The 16,507-nt window shown below is 43.3% G+C and overlaps 2 protein-coding genes across 4 annotated transcripts in view; one reads left to right on the top strand and one right to left on the bottom strand.

Annotated features, from left to right (window-relative positions):
• The window catches only part of ext1c (exostoses (multiple) 1c), a 79,350-nt gene extending 69,832 nt beyond the window's left edge, over positions 1-9,518 (top strand). For both annotated transcript variants that reach the window (XM_076754961.1, XM_076754962.1), the window contains exons 5-12: positions 814-933; positions 3,058-3,190; positions 3,701-3,819; positions 4,034-4,129; positions 4,564-4,650; positions 4,763-4,923; positions 8,484-8,655; positions 8,741-9,518. In XM_076754961.1, coding sequence (XP_076611076.1) covers positions 814-933; positions 3,058-3,190; positions 3,701-3,819; positions 4,034-4,129; positions 4,564-4,650; positions 4,763-4,923; positions 8,484-8,655; positions 8,741-8,926 — 1,074 coding nt within the window. In that variant the 3' untranslated portion in view covers positions 8,927-9,518. The remainder of the gene's footprint in view (positions 1-813; positions 934-3,057; positions 3,191-3,700; positions 3,820-4,033; positions 4,130-4,563; positions 4,651-4,762; positions 4,924-8,483; positions 8,656-8,740) is intronic.
• Positions 9,519-10,915: 1,397 nt separating this feature from the next.
• Positions 10,916-15,153, bottom strand: LOC143335494 (mediator of RNA polymerase II transcription subunit 30). Of its 2 annotated transcripts, none has more exons than XM_076754965.1 (5): positions 14,981-15,153; positions 14,313-14,549; positions 13,267-13,425; positions 12,965-13,054; positions 10,916-11,885 (listed from the first exon to the last, which is right to left on the bottom strand). In XM_076754965.1, exons 2-5 carry the CDS (start codon positions 14,535-14,537, stop codon positions 11,790-11,792), a joined length of 570 nt encoding a protein of 189 aa, XP_076611080.1. In that variant the 5' UTR covers positions 14,538-14,549; positions 14,981-15,153; the 3' UTR covers positions 10,916-11,789. The 2 variants fall into 2 exon arrangements, with proteins under 2 accessions (XP_076611080.1, XP_076611079.1); XM_076754964.1 differs by having other exon boundaries at positions 11,671-11,891; positions 12,971-13,054; positions 14,981-15,120.
• Between the last annotated feature and the right edge of the window lie 1,354 nt (positions 15,154-16,507).

Below are 16,507 nucleotides of genomic sequence, written 5' to 3' on the forward strand. Positions count from 1 at the left end.
TAATGAGCAGCAGCAAGCCCCCGAGAGCTGCGAGCAGAGACATTTTCAAATTATGGCACAATTGGATTGAATGAGCTGACCTCATCAGCGGTGTTTCTGCACACCTGCAAAACTCTGACATGGAAACGCACACACTGAGTAATGCACACATTCACACTGTCTGTGATATGAGGTTAAGGAGTGTGGGGCTTGTGCAGAAGAGGCTGAGTGAGGACAGAGACTTCAGACAGACTGAGGACGACACTACAGTGAAGCCATCCTTCAGATGTGCTTAGTGGAAAGAAAAGCAGAAAGCGGGAAGGATGGGGGGGAAAGAGAAGAGGGGGAGCGAGGTGAAACAGTGAAATGTAGGGGAAGAGGAGCAGCTGAGATTCAGCGGCCTCCCGGCTTCTTTAAGCGGCGCTCGTTAGAGGAGTCAACTGCTCACTTTTCTCAGTTCGACATGGCTTTCTTCCACTTTGAGCCGCTGAGCTTAACTCTCTAAGTGATTAAATCAATTTGGTGATTTACGCAAAAACCCCCAAAGTAGTCTTTACTAATTAAGGTCTAATTATCTGAACAGCAGACCCCAAATCAGCTCTGTGTCACAGTTTGTTTTCCTTTGTTTTTAGGGCCAGATTAAACAACTATTTGATTTAGTTGATGCAGTTTGATCGCTTAAATGCCTTTTTGTTTTTTCGTCTATTTTAAGAGACGCAACTTGCTTTAAAAACAAGTTGAGCTCTTTGTGGGTTTTTTTTCTCTGTTCTTTTTAATTATTTTCGCTTAATTTCTCTGTCTGGATCTCTCACTCGTCTCATCTTTTGTCCTCAGGTGCCATCCACAGTGAGAGCAGTAGGAAATGAGAGAGTCCTGGCCCTCAGACAGAGGACCCAGATGTTGTGGGAAGCCTACTTTTCCTCTGTGGACAAGATCGTCCTCACCACGCTGGAGGTCAGCCTCGGCCTGAACACACTCAGCATAAAGTAACAGTGAAATTCATCATCCATGTCTCTGCGAAGTATGCAGTTCGAGGAGATCTGCGATGTAGTGATGACTTGCAGGGCTAGTTGCTAGCTGGTGAGCTAACCTATAATGCTCTAGCCAGCCAGGAACATGCTAGCGCTAATCAATCACAATAGCTTCCTGAGCTTTCTATTTTGTCTGTACTTTGACATTTTCCTCTCAGGATTGTACATTATATCATTCAGAAATGAGTTACTCTCATCCTTCCAACACTGCATGAACACAGTATTAGCGACAGGGCTAGCTGGTGAACTGCTGTAGCTGGTGGACTACGTGCTAACATGCTAGCCAGTTGTTAACATGCGAGTGCTAGTAAGTCAAAAGCTCCCAGAATTCCTTCCCTGACATTATTTCTTGGTATTGTAGATTATTTAATACAGTTTTAGTGGAGAGGGAATAAAAGCTAACTGACAGGTAGCAAGCTTGTTAGCACTGTTGCTAACGGGACAGTAAATTCACGGTTTACAGAATAAACGTGTTTGTCCCATTGACTCCTTCCTGGTAACTGTTTAAAAATCATGGAGGCTTCAAGAAAAGTGGATAAGGTGCGATAGCTTCCTCCATTTTGGATTTTGCAGCTCTTTGTCAACCAGAGTTAACCAGAGCTGAAGTCTGTGAAAAATTCCAGCAGAATAAATGATTTTGCTGGAAAATTCTGCGTTTTTAAACACTGGTCTTAACACAAGTCTGTCGCCTAGTCGCCTGTATCATATCAAATCTCAGCTTTAACCCCCTTGTGTCTCTCTTAACACAAACACTTAACGGCAAGTGCTGCTTTTGGCTGCTGAGTATTGGTTAGAAGCTCCATTGAAATGTTTATACTCCTACCGTACCATTCTGTTGAGGAATGTGCAGCAACATCCAGTAAAAACATCTCCAAAAAGAAGCCACTGCTGTAAACACAGGTCTTCTGTTGAACACACAGCCACAGTTCCTACCTCTCAGCGGTTTGCTGCCCGTGTGCTATCATCAGCCCTCGCTTTCCGACGGAGTTTTCACATCTGAATCGAACCACCTCTCCATCATTATGATTACGGGGTTGGATGTTGGCTCACGTTCTGCATTTCTACTCTTTTACTATCTCAGCTGTGTGTTGTGCTGTAGGTCTACGGAGCATTTCAAAGCCACATCCGATCCTGAAGTCTCACAGAAATCCCCTAATGTATAGAAATGATATATCATTACGTTGCAAATATAAGTCTCAACCTGCTCGCTGTGATCAGATTGCAGAGGTTCAGAAAATGTTTCATCTTTGAAAGGGTCTTTGCAATATCCAGAAGAAACAGAGAGCCGGATTATTTCCCCTGATTTTCGCAGCTCTAGCGTCAAGTGCTGCTCATCTGTCCGTCTTTTGTTTTACCCCTCTGTCTTTGAACGCGCTGAGAAGAAACGTACTTCAAAGGAGTTGCTCCAGCTAAGAGAATGTCATTTGAAGGTTAGCCCAAGGGTGAGACGATGCATGAAAAGAAATAACTAGCTCCTTATATGAGCAGTTTTTGCACACGCTGCTGGTTGGCAATTTTTATCACGTAAAAAAAACGTGCGGAAACAAAGAACTTAACCCGTCAGAAACCTGAAGGAATCACACAGTGAGCAGCAGGCCTTGGACGGGGTGTTTAGAAAAGCTAGTCTGGCAGCCCCTAGTGTATATTCTTCTGGGGATTTACACTAGCGATAATAAAGGAGAGGTTCTGGAGGTTGGTGATAAGCTGCTTATATACATACAACATGCAGAGGGGAACCTCTCCTCATGGGAGACAGCTGTGCAGTCAGCCTGAGGTCAGTGAGGCAGAGGGCTGCAGCGTGGACACCTCCTATTGGTGCCAAACAGGAAGTACACGGAGCATGTTATTGGGGATTGCCGGAATATGCAAACACAAGTCTGTCAGGTCTCAAATTGCACTGGAGTTTACGTTAAGCTCGAAGACTCCCATCCACCGGCTTAGAGGGTAAACTGAATGCAGTGCAGGTTTACACCAGACGGGCACAACAGCCACCTCACAGTGCAGCATTCTGCTTCTGACGCTGCATCCTTTCTTTTCACCTCCCCAGATCATTAAGGACCGTGTGTTCTCTCACATATCGAGGAACAAGTACATGTGGAACTCGCTGCCAGGAGGCCTGCTGGTCCTACCAGAGTACTCCACCCACCTCGCACATTTCCCTTTCTACTACCTGGGATTAGGTGAGCACACCCTTCATTTAAATAAGGCTGCACAACATGCAAATCTTGACTTCACAGGAAGGTGATGAGAAGATTATGTGAGAGCTGTGGAGGGAGAGATGAGTAATCAACACTCGGCCATCAAATCTTAATCAAATATTTATTTGTCTGTGTTTAGCTTTAATGCTAAAATGCTAAAATATATGTTACGAATGTGGATCTTTATTATTTCAGTCTATGTAAAGCTGCATTTTTCAGTTTTTTCCAGCGACACATGTTTTTGTTTGAGGGAAAATGCGGACAATCCTGGTGAAATTTGGTGCAATCTGTATGTTGCTTTCAGCAGCTCTCTATCACAATGCCTTTTCTTGATACCACCATTGGGGGGGAGGGGGCTTTACATAGTTGTAACGATCCTTAATGGATAATACAGATACACTTGTCTCTTGTATAAAAGAGCACCTCATAAATATTGAAACAGGTGAGACTCTCCATCTTACCCTCATATTATTTTTTCATGACTATGTTCAGGGGTCAGTCCGGGTCAAGAGTTCACTGCTGTCATCCACGCCGTCTCCCCATTGGTCTCCCAGTCTCAGCCAATCATGAAGCTGCTGCAGGTGGTCTCCAAGTCAAAATACTGCTCGCAGGTAAATAAGAAAAGAGACGATGATAAAATTGGATGTAATGCAGCCACACGTGCGGTCCTCCACAGTATGTGCTGTTAAAGCGAAAGCGTAGTTCTACCAACATACCGTTTGATTGATGTGAGCTGCTATTTCCACTCAGTCTAATGCGTCAGTGTGTGTGTGTGTGTGTGTGTGTGTGTGTGTTATGTAAAATCCCCTTCCCCTGCTGCTCTAGATCATCATTCTCTGGAACAGCGAGAAGCCGCCGCCCAGTCGGAGCAAATGGCCCCCCATGCCCGTCCCCCTCACTGTGACAGACGGCAGGAGGAAGGTGAGGACCAGCGCCGCTGACTGGAGTCTGCTCTGACGTCTGACTGACAGCATGACAAACTGTCGCTTGCTCAGTCTGTTTATGCATCTCTCTCTCCTTCACTCCATGTCTGTTACTCTGCTCCTTCTGCTTGATATGTATTTCTCTGTCTTTCTTCCTATCCACGTATATCTGACATGTCCACCGATCCGTGTGGCATTCGCTTTCATAAATGTCACTCACTCTCATTCTCAGGCTTCGTTTCACTGCCTTTTTTTTTTTTTTTTTTACTCCCAAGGCAAAATCTATAGTGATTCACTCATCTCAGTCAGTCAGCATGATTTACTGTAACATGATCATCTCTCGCTCATCCTCGTAATCTTTCGAAGCACAGGCCAGACAACATGTAGCCTACAGTGCCAGAACTAAGACTTCCTGTCGTATTTCTCTCTCAGACCACCAGTCGGTTCCTACCTCATGTTGCCATAGAGACAGAAGCAGTGCTGAGTCTGGACGAGGACACGGTCCTGCTGACCAGTGAGGTGTGTGTGCGCGTGTTATTAATAAACACACAGCAGAGCTGCACACACATTGAAGTCAATATTCGTGAAAAAGTTGCCACAGTGTCCAAGTGTTCCATGTGTGCACTCTCAGGTGAACTTTGCCTTCTTGGTGTGGCGGAGCTTCCCCGAGCGGATCGTGGGTTACCCTCCCAGAAGCCACTTCTGGGATCCCCTGAAGCGCGCCTGGGGCTACACCTCTAAATGGACCAATGACTACTCCATAGTCCTGACTGGAGCTGCCTTCTACCACAGGTACACAAACTAAACTGAAAATGCCATTTGGAGCTCCAGAAACTTTTTTTTCTTTTTTTTTTTGTTAAATATTTTACCTCCTAATATTTTTTCAATGTTATCTAACAACATCTGAAAAAGACTAAATGTGTGCTTCAGACGCGCTAGCAGGGAACAGTGGTGTTTTGAGCTAAATACTAAATGCAGTGTGCTAAAATGTTCATAGTAACAACACCAACATGCTGATGTTTACAAGGTATAATGTTTATCATAATTCATCATCTTTAGCGTGTTAGCATGCTAACATTTGCAGGTGTTTTGACCTGATGATGGTGTTAAAGTCAAAGATCATAGAAAGTTTTTCTCACTTCTCCTGTGAGGAACATGAGTGTCTGTACCAAACTTCGCTTCCAACAGCTGCTGAGATGTTTCACTCAAAACCACAAATGTGAACTTAATGAAAAGTCATGAAGCTTCATCAAACCATGAATGCCTGTACAATATTACACAGCAGTCCATCCTGTTGAGATATTACAGCTGAACCAAAGTGGCGGACTGACCGACTAACCAATGTTGCTGTCCCTTTAGCCACACTGTTAGCTTTGGCTAAAAACAGGAAATGCCCCACGGGCTTTCTCTTTGAATACTGTTCTTCAGATATGTTCTCATTATTAAACTACAAGAAGCATGCATGCAAAGCATGCCCGACTAAATGTAGACACGCGCACACATACTCGTACAACGGAGATCAAAACAGATTGCCTCTCTGAGATCAGCAGCTACAAACAAGGCACAACTTCATGAACTGCAGCGGCAGCAAGCGTAATGACACGGATCTCAACATGAAAAGCAAAAAGGGACAATCAAACAGAATAAAGTAGTATCATGGAAAATTATGTGTGTGTGTCAGCGAGAGCAAAAGAAAAGCAGAGGATGAATTACTCAGGGATTACTTCAAGCAGTTTGATTAATTTGAAAAAGCCTGAATTCGATATGTGCAGCTGCAGAGGGCTGTGAGCTCTTATACAATATGAATGTAATTACTCCACAGTCAGGGCACTTTAAAAGCTGCTGAAACCTTGCAACATTTTGAGACAAAGTGGTCATTTTTGTCAGCAGTTTCTTTGGAAACACATTTTTGTCATGCTAATTTGAATCTTTAGCTACGGCCCATTGGTTATAGGCCCACTGATATTTGCAAGTCCCATCTGCATTACCTCGAATGCCCGTTTCACCACTTAAAGAGAGCAATGACAATGAGCAGCCCGTTAAAACCTGCCTTTCTCATTGTGAGAACCCACGCTTTAGTCTTTCACATGCAAATTTTCTAATTACTTACTGTATATTCTACCAGTGAAGCGATGTGACAGCACACCAAATGGCTTTTTCACAATAAGGCTGCATTGCGAAAAAACTAAAACATTAAAGGACCTGAGTGTAGGATTTCGGGGGGGATCCACTGGCAGAAATGGAACATAATATTAAAAATTATGTTTTCATTAGTGCAGAATCACCTGAAACTAAGAACTTGGAAAGAGCTTTATCGACAGAGGGAGCAGATCCTTTTCCACAGAGTCCACCATATTGCACCAACACTGGCTCCAGAGAGGACCTTTTGTTTTCAGTTACCTGAAGGCCACCGTAGGTTTTCCTACATGCATGCAAAGGGACGGGTGAGGGAAGGCGGATTCACTTCATTGCAATCTACACTCTCACTGTTACATCCTCCACACTGGTCCTTTAAATGTGACAAGATCCAACAGGAAAAAGCAACAGCTTCCAACAACCCACATAAAGTTAACTGTTGTTAATTTAGCACAAAATAGAAAACAGTGGTAGGTGCTATGTCTGACAAATGTAATGCAGAATTACCAGCTGAGAAATCACTGCACTAAAACCTCCAGCCTTGAAAGCTGAAGGAGTGGAGAACATATGCATTTGTACCACAGGGCTTTAGCTTGTTGTGCACTAAAAATATCAAATCCCGCTGGTGGTGAAATGGTTAACTTGTCCCAGATACATATCATCAACATACATCACACCATCTATTCTTTTCCGTAGATGTTTCCAGGTCTGATACCATACAGGTACTGCTCGTCTGGCCTCCACCTGTGATAAACCGACGATTATTCCGCATGATTTTTACATTTTTATTTTAGGTGTTTAGCTGATGTACCTGTCAAAAGAGATTTACTGTACTGTGAGTGCAGCACAAGAGGCTAAAACTGTAATTGGAGACTAATAATAGTGGGACAGAATATCAGGTCCTCGGTGACAGATGTGACAAAATATTCCTGCGAGAGCAACAACAGAGCAACGTGTAAGGCGCGACATGTGAAAATAACAGCTTATTTTTGGTTAAATCCTACTTTCTTCACATCTCCGTGGTTTCTCCTCTTCTTCTTTACATTTGGGTGATCGTGGAAAGCACGTGGCTGAAATGTATCACCATCCTGTAGGTGATTTTTTTTTCAGCTGGTGCCATTTCGTCTTTCCAAAACTAGAATGTGCAGAGATTTTAGACGTCACCGCTCAACCCTGAAACACTGTGATCAGGAGGTAGAAGCTGTGTCACAGTCCAATAAGAAATTATAACCCTGAACGCTGTTTAAAACATAAAGCAGAACGTGATAACGTGCTGATGGTTTTTGACACAGACTCAACAGAAAACAGCACAAAGACAATACATTTAATATTTGAGCTCATCAGCTTCATTGATTTGTGTAAATATCTGCTAATTCTGAATTTGATCAAATAAGTTGGGACAGAAGCAACTAAAGACTGTGAAAGATGATGAATGCTCCAAAAACACCTGTTTGGAACATTCCACAGGTAAACAGGTTCACTGGTAACAGGTGATAGTATCATGATTGGGAATGAAAGGGGCATCCTGGAAAGGCTCAGTTGCTCACAAACGAGGATGGAGCGAGTTTCACCACTTTGTGAACACATGATTGGATGAAGGATGTTACAGGAACACTTCGTGACGCTGTTGTCAGTAAACACAGTTCCTTTGGAAATGATCGCGCTCTGTTTTTATTTATATTTTACATCCAAACTTCTTTTGGAATCGGGGTTGTATAAGAAAACCCAGCAGCGTCTTTTCTGTTTGTGAAAGCTGGTTTATGTCAAAGCGTCTTTGATGTAGACTCAGTACTCACTTTTTTTTTCTTTTTTTAATCAGTTGGTGTTCTTCTCTTGTTGTCAAACAGAAAAATGAAGCAGTGTGCTGAATGTCTGCAGTGAAATCACTGCTACTCAAGTCAACAGAAAAGCCTGCTCTGTATAATAAAAAGCTGCTAAATTAAGCAGAGGACAAAATTTCGATTTTTATTCATAATTTAGCTTCACTTTTTGTTTTAACTCGCATTCTCGTTTTTCTTCTAATTTCTGTTTTGCATTGATATAATGAGTTCCTGCTTTGTGCCTCACTGCTGTGGACGAAGCGATTAGCAGCTACTGGCTGAATATCCTCTGTAACTTGTTTGCTCTCATTAAAATATCCAGAATGCAGATGTCCTATCCACTTTTTACTATTCTAATAACATTATGCACCTGTCTGTTTAACACCTGCCCTACAGGTACTACCACTACCTGTTCTCCCACTACCTGCCCCAGACTCTGCGGACTCTGGTGGATCGCACCTCCAACTGTGAGGACATCCTGATGAACTTCCTGGTCTCTGCTGTAACCCACCTTCCACCAATCAAAGTGGCCCAAAGGAAGCAGTACAAAGAGCTGCCCAGTCCACAGGTAGGCGACCGTTAGTGTCACGTGTGTTCAGTGCTGTCAGGTCAGTGCTGGGCGGTGGATGACAGTGTCTTTTTCTGCCTCCCAGGGTACGAAGAGTGTCCCCTGGGCCAACCCGGAGCACTTCAACCAGCGGCAGGAGTGTGTCAACACCTTTGCCAACTGGTTTGGCTACATGCCCCTGGTCCACTCTCAGTTTCGCCTGGACCCCGTGCTCTTCAAAGATCAAGTGTCTGTCCTGCGCAAGAAGTACAAAGACCTGGAGAGAGCATGAAACCGACGGGCAGAGAGGCAGCAAAGCATCAAGGTCTGGTCTAGTGGCCTTTTGTACAGACAAATGGACCAATCAGTGGTGGACAGTCAGGATGGGACGATCAAGACTGTGTAGGATGTGGACAAAGCGGCAGCGTGGTCCATTTGTGACATGGACAAAGTACAATCATCAGACAGACCCTGGTGGACTGTATACATATAAATATGGGAGAAAATGGCTGATACAAGTTTGAAAGGAGCTTCAGATGATTCTCCTACCTCCATGAGTCTGATGAGACAACAGAGGAGGACATTTGGGGGCCTTCAAAGAGTCCCTGTGATTGGGCCTCTCGCTGAGAAAGGACAATCTCTATTGGACAGCAAAAACACAAGCGCGTGTGAACACTTCGATGATGTCGGTGCTATTGCTGTGACAGCGAGAGGGGAACGGCGAGCTCATGCCAGAAGCACCCAAGGGACTGGTATTGGTGCCATGCACTCCAGCTGTCAGTGTGTGTCTCAGCGCTACTGTGCAGGGACTGTTGCCGTGGAAACAGATCATTTCACATCAAAATGCTAACTGTAAAACCAATAAAATGATTTATAAATGCAAACTCACGGCGCTGCATGCATTTCTCCCCTGCTTGGCGCACACCCTCTACTCAAACAAGTCCAGGACGTTTATTTTCAGCAGAGATGAAGCAGCCAGACTGCCACATTTTAGGATACTGAAATAGAAAAACATTCCAGTGGGGCCAATAGTAGTCGCCCATATCTGGATCCTGAACTCCACATGTGCCAGGAAGACAACAGGGAATAATCTGGTTGCACTGCCAAGAATGACATTATCACCCACTTTCTTGGAAAACGTGGTAAAGTAAAAATCATGTTGATTTAGTCAAGAACAGGAAAAACCAGACTAAAGGTTGCTCCTGTAAACGTCACTGAAAGTCCTGTTTTCCCACTTAGTTGTTTGTTCTCTAAAATGCCAGAAAATAGTGAAATATGCTCATCACCAAATGACATCTTTAAATTGCTGACCGACAGTGCAAAAACGTACTTAATTCTCCATCACAAAACAGAGGAAATACTGACACACTACGATTTTGATGCCTGCTATCAAAATGGATTTAAATTGTTTCCTCTGCTGCCAATTGTTCCAGTTTTCCGCGATTAACTGCACTCCTACGACCCTGATTCCAAAGCAGTTTGGACGCTGTGTGTAACGTAAAACACAATGCAATCATGACAATCACCTGTTTACCTGTGGAATGATCCAAACAGGTGTTTTTGGAGCATCCCACATCTTTCCCAGTCTTTAGTTGCTCCTATCCCAACTGGTTTGAAACGTGTTGCTGCATCAAATTCAGAATAAGCAGATATTTACAAAAATTAATGAAGCTGATGAGGTCAAACGTCAAATCTATTGTCTTTGTACTGTTTTCAGTTGAGTTTACATTTAAAAGGATTAGCAAATTATCACATTCTGTTTTATGTTCTAAACAACTTATTTTGGAATCGGGGTCGTACTCTCTATTCGCACAATTCTTCGATAATTACTAGGAGCCCACTTCACATTGTGCAGACATACGCTGCTCATATAAACCGAGACAAGCATGACAAGCAGATTGAATTAGCTGTGAAATTATTCCAAATACAATTACAGCAATCAAAAGCGGCGCTCCATCACATGTCCTCTGTGTTTTTGTGCCTCTGGGACTCTCATTGTCTTTGATCCGTGTTGTAGTGTAGGAGCATTACACTGATGAGCTGGTGGTGTGTAGAGAAAGCTGAATGCAGAGGTTCAGGGTCAGAACATGCATCATTACGTGTTGGAGGATATGCCTTGATGTATTTATATATCATCTCCATTGTGAAGGAGACTGTGCATTCCCACGCCGGCCCTCAGGGTTTGAAGTGACACAGTGGAGCACACACAGCAAAGACTGAGCTGGCCGATGCTGTTTTTAGAAGTAAGACTTTAAAGAATATGTTCAAAATTTTGTTTAAAAAAAAAAATGTTTATTTAATACGAAACAGAAATGACCCAGTGGGCCTGCCTTTTGTCCCACAGCTTACAAAAATAAATTCACAGGCAAGCAAGTGTCAGCACCCTCAGGGTAAACAGGTGTGCTGTCTAACACTCAGGAAGCTAATCTCATTAAGCGCATGCCCACACAGACACACAGACACACACACAGACACACACACACACACACTTATGTACAAAGCACCTGAGATACATAGCTGCCAAGGGGCTAATTTAAATTCTGAACCCATAGTGTTTTTACAACTGGCAGAGTGTAATAAGGGAAACCGTTCCTGCTGTAAACACTGCCGTAAGATCAGTTTCTGTGCTTTCTGGAGGAATTACCTGCAATGAATTCAAGTGTGCCTGGTGTCGAGTCAGCACCTGGGGGCAAAACACCGGGAATATGGTGTTTTAAGATAAGTTTTTGTTTTGTTTCCACTGTGGCATTACAGGTTTCAACTCATTATTAAACTGGATGAGAACACGGGTCCATAACTTATCTGAACAAACACAGGGTGACGGAGTAACAGGTGTAGAGCACGTGGCAAACACAAACTGGGCTGTCGGCTGCCTTGTACCGAAAGAGGAGCAGGAGTGTGTCAGGTTGACACAAGCTTATTACTTTTTTTTTTTTTAGCTTTCATCCCATCTCATTAATAGTTTCCCCCTCAACAACTTCAACAGAATACATAATAAACAGCAGAAGTTCTTGAGAGAACTGTGAGTTTCAGTGATGAAGGTGTACCTAAGTGAGGGGTCCCACATTGAAAATCCACCAGAAATTCCCTTATTTCACCTTCTCTTAGCCATCATGCAGTCCTTCATCTGTGGAGGATTCCACCTCTCTAGTGGATCATTTCCTGAGCGTCAGCATGGCGTTGACATCCCACAGCAGGTTCCTCATCTGATCCATCAGAACCTTCATCTCCTGGTTCTTCTGACGTACCTTCTGCAGGTGAAGCAGAAAGACACGTGTCACCGATTAGTAAAACTCCTTAAAAGCGTCCTTACATCTTACAGAATATTCATGATACCTGCTGGAGGATTTCGAGAGAAAATAAAATATATGTGTGCTTTTAACTGGTTTGCTGATGTTGATGAAACACACAGGTTTACCAGCCTCAAGCAACATTTGCCACTGGCTGCCTGGTGGCGATTTCCTAACCGACCTGAAATCTTCATCCCACAGGAAAACTGGCTCTACTGTTTACAAAAACAACACCCTGATTGTGAACATTTACTGAAGCTGCACATGGTGCATGGTTTCACCCAAATCACGCATTGGGGGCGGCGGCTCAGGCGGCAGAGCGGGGTTCGATCCCTGGCTCCTTCAGGCCGCATGCTGAAGCGTACTGAACTCACTGGTGTGTGGGTGTGTGAGAGTGTGTGTGTGTGTGTGTGTGTGTGTGTGTGTGTGTGTGTGTGTGAATGGGTGAATGTGGCATGTGTTGCAAAGCGCTTTGAGTGATCAAAGTAGACTAAAAAAGAGCTGGATACATGCAGCCCATTTCCCACCACAGGGTACCCTTGGTCTGTGTCAGTACTGCCACCTAGAGGCATTTACATGGGACTTGTTTACTAAAATACAATATTTTGTCACGCTCAAGTGTTTTTAAAAGCCTAATGGGAGACCCACTTTCATTTTTAATAGCAAGAAAATGGAACAGCCTGAGCCGCCATATATATTGCATCATATTGGAATGATGTATTGATTAGTTAAGCTGCAGTCTATTGATATCATTTAAGAAGCTGCAGCAGTGTTGGACTTTAAATCTTGATATTTTGCTAGACTGAGTATCACTGAAATACCTGCCAATATGAGGCATATTATGACAATCTGGGATCACTTCACAGCATGCCTTTTATTTATTAGTGCATTAGCTGCTGCAGTACTATTTGTATTGCAATCTGACAACACCATAGGGAGGTGTCACTGTATTCACTCAGTTCTCCAGTGCAGAAAGATGTGTGAAGTTACAGCTAATTATACATTTTGACCAAAAAAAAAAAAAGCAAAGAGGAACTTGCCTCCAGAACCTCTTTTCTCTCCTGGTTGACAGCAGGACTGCACGGCTCCACTTTCACAGAAACCAGCTCCTCACCAACATACGGCAGAAGCTGAGGACACAAAACACATTAAGAAAGAGATGTTCCACCTGCTGAAAAGGCAAAGGATTAAATCAAGCCCCGACAGAGAGACTAAAAGTCCTTGTCAGTACAGTATGTGTCGCAACTAGTATTTATCATTTATTTCCTAAAAAAGCTGAACAGCTGAAGAAACAAACATGTGAAACTAATATCTAAACAGACGTTTTGGGCTCCTTCCTGACCTCTGCGGGCCCCTCCTGCAGGTCAGAGGTCATCTCCACACAGCGTTCGTACAGGAGCCGGAGCTTTCTGAACAGCAGGGTGAGCTGTCGCAGGTGTTCCTGCAGCTTCCCAAAGCGGTCCTGGTACATCGCCTGGCTCTGGGTCACGCCATTAGGAAGCTAAGTCAAAGAAACACGGCATCGCTGATCAGTTTTGCAGGTATCAGAATAGTTGGTGGGCAGACCATGTTTTTTCATGTTTAATCTTAATTTTCTGTTAAATAAAAGTTTGCTACTCTGAGACAGCATCCAGAATTTCTCTCTCTCCGTCATATTTGTAGTGTATTAGATATACGCGCATGTGGATGGTAACGTAGCTGCTGAGAGTTTAATGAACAAGGACAAGCTGGAAGAGGTGACTTACACACTGAGAAACACAGCGAGACACAATTAGAGACACAGATCAGGTGGAGATGGATGAGGGTGTGTGGGACAGATGCTGACAAGCATGCCAAGCAGATACGCCAAAAGGGAGGATGGGACAAATCCAGACTGACAGACGACAGAGGAAGCCCGTAAGCTAGAAAAACAGCAGCCAGTCAACTGACATGCACACACACCTGATGGGGGACAGAAAAGACTGCAGGATACTTAGTGGAGTTTCCTCACAGTCAAACTAAAATTGTGATCTATGATAGCACTAAAGTACCGAATTCCAATATTCTGACCCACTGGTCTATGTCGATAAAGGTGAACAAAACTACCGCTGACTGGACAGTTTCTAACAAAGAAATATGAATATACAACTTTAATATCTATTATTTGAATTCTCCAGTTTCTCCAGTGTTGTGACATTTAAAAACTTATTCCTGGACCTTTTGTTGTCCAGAAAAACTAAGCAACTGCATAACGAAACCATAGGCTCTAGAATTTAGACCTTGCAAATGCCTTTAGTTTCTACTCTGTGGCAGTCACACCATAATATCATACACACTTTAAGATGTGGGGACACCACCTGTTCATTCAAAACATTTTCTTTAGCTGTCTAACAGTCTTGTGTCCAGTACCTGTGTGGCTCGTGTGATCTGGAAGATCTCCATGGTGCGAGTGACGATGTCCTGGACGGTCTCCTGTCCAATCCGACAGAGGAACACTGGGGAGATCTCCCTCAGGGCGCCCTGAGGGGGCATGGGCTGCTGGCCTGAGGCTGAGGCAGCGCTGGGGGGCAGGTGAGGCTGCTGCTGAGGGGGCATTCCCGCCATCCCTGGCTTCTGAGGTAATGAGGCTGCCATCAGTACACAAATCTAAGGGATGAGATTGAGATAAGAACACAAAGGTGATAGTTCGATAAACATGAGTCCCCCAGACTTGACTTAAGATGATGTCACAAATGGGGCTAAGTCACGAGCGCTAACACTAACGCTGACGTTAGTTCATTAGAATAGCTGAAAGAGTTTCAAACTGACAATACTGCATACATTTCCTGAAGATGTAACGATACTCAATCCACCAACTATACATACACTGTTATCAATAGCAAAACCCACAAGGTCAAAGCATCCATTCTTGTACGTACTGAACTAAAGAAACACGGCGTTTTTACTGACTAACTAAAGCTAACACTGGCGGCTAACCAGCCTAGCCTAAACAAGCTAATGTAAGGACTCGAAAAGAGGCATGCTAGTTAGCCACTAGCCTGCTAGCTAGCTGGCGGCGAGTGCAGAAAACCGCTTACCTGAATAAACTTCCTTTGTGAAAATGTCGTCCAAATATCTCCCGCTTGCTGTAGTAATTGCCACAAACAACGTTTGTTTGATTTATTCTCTTAAATGAGACATGTTGAGCTCGTTCCACTGATTTCTTTCAAAAAGTGCTGCACGTTTTTGCGTCGTTGCGTCACTTCCTGGCAGAGAACGCCACGTTTCTCACCACTAGATGGAGACAGTAGATGTTCAGTAAAGAGAGCGCCTCAGTTACTACAACGCACCAATCTTGGAAGTATTCACAAGTTAGTGGTACTTGAGGCAATGCACATGTACTGCAGTGCCTCAAATAAAAGTAGGAACTGAGTTTATGTGCTTATTACAAAACACATTTATATTTATGGTATATTTAGAATAGTATTACAAGGCTGTATTACTGATGGCATGGGAAGTACTGAATAACATTGAGTATGGCTCCTTTAGTTAGTGACACTGACACATATCCTGCAAATATTACTGTTTAAAAGGTAAGTGCATAAAAGATCTCCCTGCATCAACTAAGGTATCGTTACATGAAACTAATAACCACTTTCTTTTGTAGACTAAAGTGTACAAATACTTTAAATGAAGCCTGCACCAACATGTAATAATACTTTTTAGGGTTAAATGAAGGTCACATGAGTGAGACTTGTTTTCCTTGAGGCCCAGCCAGCCCAGTGACATTCAGTAATGCCTGCTTTCTTTATTGGCTAAATCAGTGTGACAGACTTAATCCATATTTACTTAAGATCAAAGGTTACATTGTGACAGACCCAAAGTTTTAAGGAAGCATGTTTTGTTTGTCATGTGGTGCAGTTCATGGCCTAAAACGCCCTTTGCTGACCTGAACAAACATGTGTAAGAAGGCGGCATAGGTATCAGTAGATAAAACTAAATGAAGTTTGGTTTCATTTCTGTGTCCAAGAGAAAAAAGTCTCCATTTGCATATATTTTCAATTTCTTCCGAGGCCAGAATGAAAGAAGTTAAGCAGAGCGCAGAGAAACTGACGAGAACAGAAAAAAGAACAAGAAAAAAAAACATGTTAAATTGATTGTGAAGCTGGAAGCAGAGTTCTTCTTCGTCTCCCTGCGCTGTGCCGCTGCAATAAATTGTCTGTCTCCTGCTTTGACGCTGAACTCTTGAGATGTTTCTATTCTGCTCCATCACTTTGTTTTTCCACTTCACTATTTTCATAAATTTGGCTCCTAATAGCGCATCAACTTGAACTTTACTGGTGTCTTGAGGGAGATTTGGTTTGCAGGTTGGCATTACTGAGGCACTGAGGGCAATGAACTGCAGGGACAATCAAAGAATTAAGCGTGTTGGATGCACATTGAACACATTTTGACTTGATGGTTTTGTGTTAGAAATACTCAGAACAAAGCCTCGCCACTAGACATAATGTCCAAATGCAATTCTACTGATACCATACAAGGTAACTGCAGTGAATGTTAACATTACTTTCCTCATGGCATTCTTTGCTTTTATTGCTTGTTTGAAACAACACCGGAAGGACATT

The sequence above is a fragment of the Chaetodon auriga genome, chromosome 17 (assembly GCF_051107435.1).
Source record: "Chaetodon auriga isolate fChaAug3 chromosome 17, fChaAug3.hap1, whole genome shotgun sequence".
NCBI lineage: Eukaryota > Metazoa > Chordata > Actinopteri > Chaetodontiformes > Chaetodontidae > Chaetodon > Chaetodon auriga.

Coding starts and splice junctions, on each gene's coding strand:
- LOC143335494 (XM_076754965.1), bottom strand. CDS start 14,537: ATGGCAGCCTCATTACCTCAGAAGCCAGGGATGGCGGGAATGCCCCCT. Junction 13,055..13,266: donor TGCAGGAGGGGCCCGCAGAG/GTCAGGAAGGAG, acceptor TTGTGTCCTCAG/CTTCTGCCGTATGTTGGTGA. Junction 11,886..12,964: donor AGAGAAAAGAGGTTCTGGAG/GCAAGTTCCTCT, acceptor CTTCACCTGCAG/AAGGTACGTCAGAAGAACCA.